The 9,122-nt window shown below is 36.7% G+C and overlaps 1 protein-coding gene across 1 annotated transcript; it reads left to right on the top strand.

Annotated features, from left to right (window-relative positions):
* Window positions 1-3,874: 3,874 nt before the first annotated feature.
* On the top strand, window positions 3,875-7,908 carry LOC106313166 (putative RNA-binding protein Luc7-like 2). The gene is made up of 13 exons (XM_013750908.1): window positions 3,875-4,117; window positions 4,362-4,414; window positions 4,555-4,723; window positions 4,821-4,884; window positions 5,502-5,581; window positions 5,661-5,808; window positions 6,174-6,235; window positions 6,433-6,495; window positions 6,703-6,761; window positions 7,068-7,149; window positions 7,234-7,277; window positions 7,352-7,576; window positions 7,662-7,908. Exons 1-13 carry the CDS (start codon window positions 3,971-3,973, stop codon window positions 7,678-7,680), a joined length of 1,215 nt encoding a protein of 404 aa, XP_013606362.1. The 5' UTR covers window positions 3,875-3,970; the 3' UTR covers window positions 7,681-7,908.
* Window positions 7,909-9,122: the final 1,214 nt, after the last annotated feature.

Genomic DNA, 9,122 nt, shown 5'->3' with positions numbered 1-9,122 from the left:
ACGTTTTCCTTCCGTGTTTTAGTTGGAAAGCATCAGTGTTATCTTGACAATATGGACATGATATCCTTCCATGCGTTGTCCATCCAGACAACATATCATATGCTGGAAAATCACTTATTGTCCACATTAGTACTGTCCGCATTTGAAAGTTTTCTTTACACGAAACATCGTATGTTTCAGCACCTTGAGCCCATAGTTGTTGCAACTCATATATTAGTGGCTGAAGAAACACATCAAGTGATCTCTTAGGATGCTCTGGTCCGGGAACGAGAATCGAGAGAAACAAAAACTCTCGTCGCAAGCACAAGTTTGGGGGGAGGTTGTATGGTGTAAGAATGACGGGCCATAGAGAATATTGTCTTCCACTCTTGCCAAACGGACTGAAACCATCAGTACATAATCCAAGGTAGACATTTCTTCTTTCATACGCAAAGTCGGGATACTTTGATTGGAAATGCTTCCACGCTTTTGCATCTGAAGGATGTCTGATCTCACCATCTGTTGAGTGCTCCGCATGCCATCTCATTGGTTGCGCTGTGCGTTCAGACAGATACAACCTCTGCAACCTTTCCGTCAAAGGTAAATACCACATCCTTTTATATGGCACTGGAACTCTTCCACTCGTATCTTTATAATGAGGCTTTCCACAAAATTTGCATGTAACCCGCTGTTCATCCGCCCTCCAATAAATCATGCAGTTGTCGCTGCATACATCTATTACCTGATATGATAAACCAAGACCAGCTACGAGTTTCTGAACCTCGTAGTATGAACCAGGAGCTACATTATCCTCGGGTAGAATACCTTTTACAAAATCAGCAATCGCATCCACACAGTCTTCAGCCAAATTATAATCTGTTTTAATGCCCATCAATCTTGTAGCAGATGATAAAGCTGAATGAACATCTCTGCAACCTTCGTATAATGGTTGCTTTCCAGCATCCAACATATCATAAAATCTCCTAGCTTCTGCATTGGGTAAATCTTCCCCTCTAAAATGATCATTTACCATCTGCTCAGTACCTACACCATAATCTACATCCGTTCTAATTGGTTCTTCTAATCTAACCGCTGGCTGAGGTTCGCTAGTACTACCATGTTCATAATCAGTTTCCCCATGATGATACCAAATTTTGTAACTTCGTGTAAACCCACTCAAATATAGATGAGTCCAAACATTCCACTCTTTAATAACCTTTCTATTTTTACAATTAGAGCAAGGACATCTTAACTTACCTGTTTTTGCTTCCGGTTGTCGGTGAACTAACCCCATGAATTCGGTTATACCTCGTTGGTGTTTTTCCGTAAGCAATCTCGTGTTCGGATCCAAATGAGGTCGATCGATCCAAGAACGAAAATAATTTGAAGAAGACATATTTTTTATGAATCAAATTCGTGTGTAAATAGAGTAAGAGGGAGGATGAAGATATGGAGTGAATGAAGAGGAAGATGACTGCTTGTATTTATAGTTTAAATCCTGTCGACAGACCGAGGAAATTCCTACGGAATTCCGATGCCAACGGCTAGTTCGTCGGAATTTCCTCGGAATTTTGTAAAATCCCCCAACGGCTCTCCAACGGCTATAATATTTCCTCGGAATTCATCGGTTTTTTCCGAGGAACACATTTTTCCTCGGAATTTCCTCGGAATATTCCGACGGATTGATATTTCCTCGGAATTCCGTCGGTATATTCCGAGGAAACCAAATTTTGTGTTTCCTCGGAATTTCCTCGGAAATTCCTCGGGATATTCCGAGGATTTTATTTTCCATCGGAATGTCCGTCAGAATACCGCTGTTTTCTTGTAGTGATATATTAGTTATAAGTAATATCAACTTACGGTTTGAAGCATGTACTAATTTGTTTTGATGTTTTTCTTTTAAGCTAATCAATAAATTTCTAAATTGTCCAACATAAGTATATATTGTGAGATATGAGCATTAATAGGGGAAGTAAGGTTTAGTTAGTGCCGTGTTTTAGTTTTAGGAAATTTTAGGAAATTCTGGTATTTAATTAATTGGGAAAAATCGTGTATGATATTTCAAATATTTTCCAATAATTTTTAGTTAAATTTAAATGCAGTGGCATTAGCTTGTAAATATTTAATTCAAATTTGTATTCCTGTTTTAATAGATTAGATATAGACTATGATTAGTAGTACCGTGAAAGTGCACAACGACACAAGCAAATATATTAAATGTGGAAGAGTTGAATTAACTGTAAAATTTCAAACTCAGTGAATCAAAATCATGGTTTCGTGAGATTGATAAAGAAAAGAAGCATAAACTGAATTGCCAAACCAATCTATTCATTGATTTTACTTATGAACAATCAAATCAGATGTCAAAAACATTCGTCCAATTAATGTGAACTCTTCTCATGCTATCATGTTTCTTCTTACTAAAGATATCCTATACCATGTTTTTCTTTTTGGGAATGTAAAGACGAATGTGGAAATGATGAGGGTCCGCGAGAGTCTGCCTGAGCGTACGAAAACCCATAACATTGTCACATTGCAATATTTGCACCAGCCAATGTCATTGTCATAATATTTTGTATTCATAACTCTATTATTCCATAAATTTTCAACTTTTCTTATAATAATAGTAAGAAAAAGCTTCTTTATTTTGGTTCCCCCGGTTAAAGCGGGCGAGTTCTTGTATTTCCCTTCCACATCAGACCTATTCTTTGCATGTCTGACATCTCATTTTAACTTTTTTGTTTCTTTTCGTTTTCTAATTTTTTATTTCTTGGAAAAGAAAAAAAAATTCCTTCGTTCAGAAATATATAAATCAACCGAATGGTTAAAACTGGCGTGCGCATACACAAGGTCCCATGATTGGAGTGTTTTTTTTCCCCTTTATGATGAAAAATCCCTATTCTTGTGATGACGCAACACAAATTGATCGTCGGAGGATTCCTGACTTGAGACAACTAAATAAAGCTCACAATTCACGTTAAAAGCCCATATTGAAAATCTCAAAGCCCACCCAAGTAGGCACCATACGTACATAACTCAAGAGCCCAAAAACACGGCGAGGTAAATTCGGATCCAAACGCGGATTCGGGTCTACGGGCAATCAAATTCGGAAAGGGTAGGGCTGGGACTTTTAACCGGAACCGTTTACCCGAATCGGATCCGATCCGAAATAGACCGGTTTGGTTTGGGATATGACCATATTACCCGATGTGTCATTGCTTCTAATACATGTGGATATTGGGTCGGTTCCGGTTATTACCCGAAACCCGATCGGGTATCCATTTAAACCGAAATGGATAGCCTAAAACTCAGAATATTAGAAAATGTGTCATCACCACAACTCGAACCCGGGTTGGACAGGTAGAAAAGTGATTATGTTACCACCAGACCACTTCAAGTTATATGTATTCTTTTATATTGTAAATATATATAGTATTTCAATATTAATTTCTTTATAAAATTGACATTTTAAGGATTCAAAACCGGGTTGGCCACACTAAAAGTAGAGTACGTAACCACTGAACCACTTCAATTTACACGTAGATTATTTTATCTAGTAAATATGTTATGATTTACATAATAAATGGATATCCGAAACCGATCTGGAACCGGTGGTATCCTACCTGAAACCCAAACCGAAATCTACCAAATACCTATTGGGAAGAGAATTCATTTATCCGAAAAACCCGGACCCGAATGGATCTTATCCGAACCCGATCCGAATATCCGAAGTCCCAGGCCCAGGGGCGACGTCCACTTATTTGTTTCGCGAAAAAAACCCCGATACTTTTGCAGTTCTCAAAATAAGCCCAAATTATAGTTGGGGGAAAAATATGTAATTATTTAACTATTAAGGGACTATAATTGAGAAAGACTGAACCCTAATTTCCCAAAAAGAAAAATCTTATACACCAAATCGAAACCCAATCTCTGTGTCGGATCGATCAGAAAGAGAGAGAGAGAGCAAGTAAAGAGCGGATATCGATCGAAGATGGACGCCATGAGAAAGCAGCTCGATGTGCTCATGGGAGCCAACCGAAACGGCGACGTGACGGAGGTGAATCGCAAATACTACGACCGCGATGTTTGCCGTCTCTACCTCTCTGGTCTCTGCCCTCACGAGCTCTTCCAATTGACGGTGAGTCTATATTAGATCTTCGAGCTTTGTGGTACAACGAGTATCTGATTTTGCTAGCTGCTTGAGCTCTACAAGTATCTGTTAAGTACGTTTGCCACTTGAATTTGCTATTGTATAGCTCTTTTATGCATATTTGAATACTTCAAGCTTTAATATTTGTAAGTTAATCTGTGTTGACTCACTGATGTTAATCTTTTTCTTATCTGTGAATTTGCTAATGTGATTTTTTTTTGTTATGTATCAGAAAATGGATATGGGTCCTTGCCCAAAGGTGCACTCTTTGCAGCTCAGGAAAGAGTATCCTTTTTTCTAAAGAGACTTGAGTTCTCTTCTTCTTCTTCATATGCGCAAGTCTGGAGCCTTTTGGCTTTAGATGTAGACGAGTTTTTCATCGTGACTTGTATTTCTTTCATTTTTTTGCCTTAACTCTTGCTTAGATATAAAGAGGCAAAGGCAAAAGGTGTTGACAACTACGATAGGGAGTTGGAAGACGCGATAGACAGGCTTATTGTTGAGTGTGATAGGAAGATTGGTAGAGCTCTTAAGCGTCTTCAGGAAGAAGATGCAAAAGCTGCTATTGCAATTTCAGTTACCGAAGTTACTCAGGTGATGTTCTAAGTTTTAGTTCGTTGAGATCTTTTTGAGTTCTCTTTTTTTCTTTTTAACTCAGTCTTTCCTTGATCATTTCGTTGTTTTACTGCAGTCACCTGAAATTCTCGAACTATCAACGCAAATCAAAGAGAAGATGAAGGAAGCAGACCTTCATGGTAATATTATTATGTCTTTTTAAGCTACTTAAGTTTTAGCACACTTTTGGCTTCTTTTCTGCAAATCGATGTTCGGTGGTGTGATGCTCTTGTAATTCCACAGAGATAGTTATAAATGCTTGGTCAGATAATGCTTAGGTTCCTTATGACTAGAAGTTCACTGCAGCTCATGCGAATTGAACCTTTTGTGGTTTCCCTTTGTAGTCATTATAGTTGATCGGTGTGTCTGTAGACTTCTCCGCTATAACTAGAGTAGGCTATCAGCTTGGAAATGTCTCGGATATATGCTTGCTTCCATGAACAATGTAGTTGATTTTTTTTTATCAGGCCACATGATGCTTATTTACTCAGTTTAAGAACTAAATCTGCCAATCTCGGGTTTTAAGAGTTTAGCTGCTCAAGCGGGTATGATATATTTAGGTTTTTATCTTCTGGAAATAAGGCTGAATCTATGGTGTTACCTCTTCACTTTTTAAAATTGTTCCAAATTTGAATGTATCGATTTTTTTTTTTAATAATTTGCAGTGTCTTGGATGCCTAGCTTCTCCTGATGATTTTTTTTTTTGTGGTTGTATATGCTGCTTTAATCTTTAAAAATGATTTATGTCATATCACAGATCTTGAAGGAAAAACGGATATGAAGATTAGGGCTCTTGAGTTAGTTGAAGAGATGAGGACTAAGAGAGCTGATTTACAGGTCTGTGATCACGTGCTTTGCTATTTGTCGCGCTTGGTCATGTATTAACAGTCGAGTCCTTTGTTTTCTTTCCCTACAGGCTGTGCTGCTGTTGGAGGCCTTTAACAAAGATAGGGCAGCCTTGCCACAGCCCATTCCTGGTCAGCAGCCAGCTGCAGCATTGCCTCCGCCGGATCCTCGTACGCAAGAGATGATCAATGAGAAATTAAAGAAAGCTGAAGAGTTCGGTAAGGGGCTAACTTCTAACTTGCATCTTTTTCGCAATTTGGTAATTTTTGGTCTATAGTTCTTCAAGTGATCCATGCAGTGGTTCAATACTGCAGCCTCTCCGCCTTTTCTTTTATCTTCTTCTTATGATCTTTACATTCTAACTTTCTTTGCCAACATGTGAGTTTCTGTTGCTGATCGAAAAATTTACTTGGCCCGTTAATAATTGCTATGATATATGAATGTACAAAACTGAGCTTGGGAAACATTTGTTACATGCAATTTTGGGAGCCAGTATGTGGTTATATACCTAAATAAAAACGTCTGAACTTTTGAATGTTGGAAACAGCCAATATACAGATATAATATATATATGTTATTTCAGGCGAACAAGGAATGGTTGATGAGGCGCAGAAAGCACTGGAGGAGGCTGAAGCTCTTAAGAAGGTTTGTGTTTTTTTCCATAATTAGTTTTCTGTTTGGCACTTATCTTCGTGTTACGTCACACCGCATAGGGTGTTATGAAGTCTGTTGCCGCATGTATCTCTCTTTTGTCTTGTTTTGGGTAAATTGCTTGAATAAATCGACATGCTTTCTATTTCCCCCTACTTAAACTGTTTATTATTTCTCTTGTAAATTTTCAGCTGACTCCTAGACAAGAACCTGTGGTGGATTCAACCAAATACACTGCTGCAGATGTGCGCATTGTAAGTTGAAATCGCCAATTTTTATCTCCTTATCTTCGACATGATAAATTATCTAGATTCATTATTTGTAGGTATTCATTTCATAAAGTTCTTTAGCCGGATGACTGGTTAGACTGTTTAAGGGATATTTTTTTTTTTTTTTTTTTGTGAAAGCTTGCTCTCAAAACCTGTGATAGCCTCACTCTCTGTTACTTTTTGTTGTCTCAGACGGACCAGAAACTTCGTTTATGTGACATATGCGGAGCATTCTTGAGCGTCTATGACAGGTTAAGTTTGGTTACTTAAAAAATTTATGGTTAATGATTCCTTGGCATTTAAAGAAAAAGTTAGAAATAGATCTTGGGTTGCAAGTGGCTCATTATTTGACACCGACTGTTGTACCTCCTTTTCACCAGCAGGCTATTTGGGCCCAGTTTTACGAGGATTACTTTTGCAGCTAATGAATAATGTGCGTTCTTTCTTGATTTATTGTGCCTGTTAGAGAATAATAATAGAGCTTTAAACTATACTCTTTGGTCATCAATCTGTGATTTGCATTTGGCAATGTCAAAAATCTTTTGTACTGCCTTTAGTGATCGTCGGTTAGCTGATCATTTTGGAGGGAAGCTTCATTTGGGTTACATGCTGATCCGTGATAAACTAGCAGAGCTTCAGGTAAAATACAATACAATTTCTCTACTGTGGCTGTGGGTTTCTCAATGTAGACTGTTTAGTTATATCCCTCTTTGTCTTCTTCAGGAGGAAAAGAACAAAGTTCACAAGGAACGGGTCGAAGAGAGGAGGTTAAACTTTCTTAAGCTTTTCAATTTACTTCAATAAATGCCCAACATGTTTACTGAAAACTTACTAATCACAGATCAAAGGAGAGGAGCAGAGAGCGAGAATCAAGTAGAGACAGAGACAGAGGAGGTAGCCGTGACCGTGGAAGAGATATAGACCGTAGAAGTAGAGATCGCGACAGGCACCATGACCACCGTGAACATGACAGAAACTATAATCAGTCACGTGGCTATGACTCAAGAAGCCGGCGCAGCTCGAGGTCCCGGTCTAGGGAAAGAACGAGGGATTATGATCGCCGCAGGTAACTTTGATTCACAAAACAGATACATTATTTTCTGTAATTCTTTGGGATGCATCTAAACTTGTTTGTTTAAATCATGTTACAGACGTCATGACCGCTACTAAGACGCTGTCAGAGAAGGTTGCAAGCAAGTTTGAGATGTTTTCAAAGATGCGTTTAGGATCACCAATCTGGAGTTACAAACACTTGTTTTCGTATGTGTTAAAAGATATTCGAGATTGTAAGTTGCTAAGTTTGTAAGAGGAGTTTCGTTGGATTTCTTCGAACTTTTAATATGTTGTTGACATTAAAGACTTGCGGTAGAAAAGACCTGTGGTGATTACATGGCTCTCTCAGATATTACTTATATCTTCTTAAAAATTGCCATAAAACTGATTAGTATTTGTTGGGCAAAGTGGTTTATTCTACTTCTGCTGGTTACCACAGATTGGTAACTATAACGAATCATTGTCAAAATCAGGCAGGAAATATGCTAGACACAAGTAGCTTAGAATCATGAACTGTCCGACCGACACAAGTGGCTTAGAATCCACGAGCGATTTTAATGTTTTAGTATAAAGTTTGATATATAACTCCTATAAACTATACAGAATAAATAGCATGGGTTGATTCAACGTCAACTCAGCGTACTATGTACTTCTCTCGGTTTTCTGCGTATAACTTGTTTTTTTGTAAAGTTCTCAAGAATTATTGACGTTTAGATAGATCAAGTTAAAAATATAAGAGGATGATTATTGGAGGTTTTTAGAGTGGGTTTCTTAGCGGAATATAAGAATCTGTCTCTTAACTTTTAACTAAAAAAGTTAAGAACCAGCTCTTAAAACTCTTATTTAAGAACACGTTTTTAATCTTTTTGGTTAAAAGTTAAGAGACAGATTTTTATATTTCGTTAAGAACTTCACGCTAAGAACCCCCAATAATCATGCTCTAAAAAAAGAGACTTGCATATATACCGGCAGTAAGTTTACCCGGGGAAAACTAATAGTGTTTTCAAATTTAATCATTTCATTTTTCTCATCTTATTGTCTCAAATTGGTATATTAGTTGAAATTCAATGTCTTTTATATATTAATTGAAAAACATTACAACTTCTTTTTGTAAACACATGTCATCACTAAGATGATTCTTAGAATCATTAGAGAAGTAGGTTGGTCCATCTGATTATATAATATATTTTTTATTAAACTAACCATAAATTTATTATTAATAGTCTTTATTATTTATTTAAATAAAAGTTACAGAATTGCCTAATGTGGTTAAAGTATGTATGACAATTAATGATTTTAAATAATAAAGATTTGATAAAAAATTAGTGTATCTTATAGCATATTTGTTTAATTTTAAACTATTAAAAGAAATTAAACAAACACAATAACCATATAATAAAAATTTAGGATTTTGTGTATATGTTATATTTTGAATTTTTTAAAATGACTATAAATTACCAAAACTGTTAAAAGTCTCACATTCAAATTTTGTGATCCATGGTTTAAAATTTTTGTTATGACAAAATACAAATGATTATAAAATCATATAAGTAAAAAGT

Source organism: Brassica oleracea, chromosome C9, assembly GCF_000695525.1.
Source record: "Brassica oleracea var. oleracea cultivar TO1000 chromosome C9, BOL, whole genome shotgun sequence".
Taxonomy (NCBI): Eukaryota; Viridiplantae; Streptophyta; class Magnoliopsida; order Brassicales; family Brassicaceae; genus Brassica; species Brassica oleracea.
Note: the sequence above shows the minus strand (reverse complement) of the source record. Positions and strands in the feature narration are given on the sequence as shown.

Coding starts and splice junctions, on each gene's coding strand:
- LOC106313166 (XM_013750908.1), top strand. CDS start 3,971: ATGGACGCCATGAGAAAGCAGCTCGATGTGCTCATGGGAGCCAACCGA. Junction 4,724..4,820: donor CAGTTACCGAAGTTACTCAG/GTGATGTTCTAA, acceptor GTTTTACTGCAG/TCACCTGAAATTCTCGAACT. Junction 6,496..6,702: donor CTGCTGCAGATGTGCGCATT/GTAAGTTGAAAT, acceptor TTGTTGTCTCAG/ACGGACCAGAAACTTCGTTT.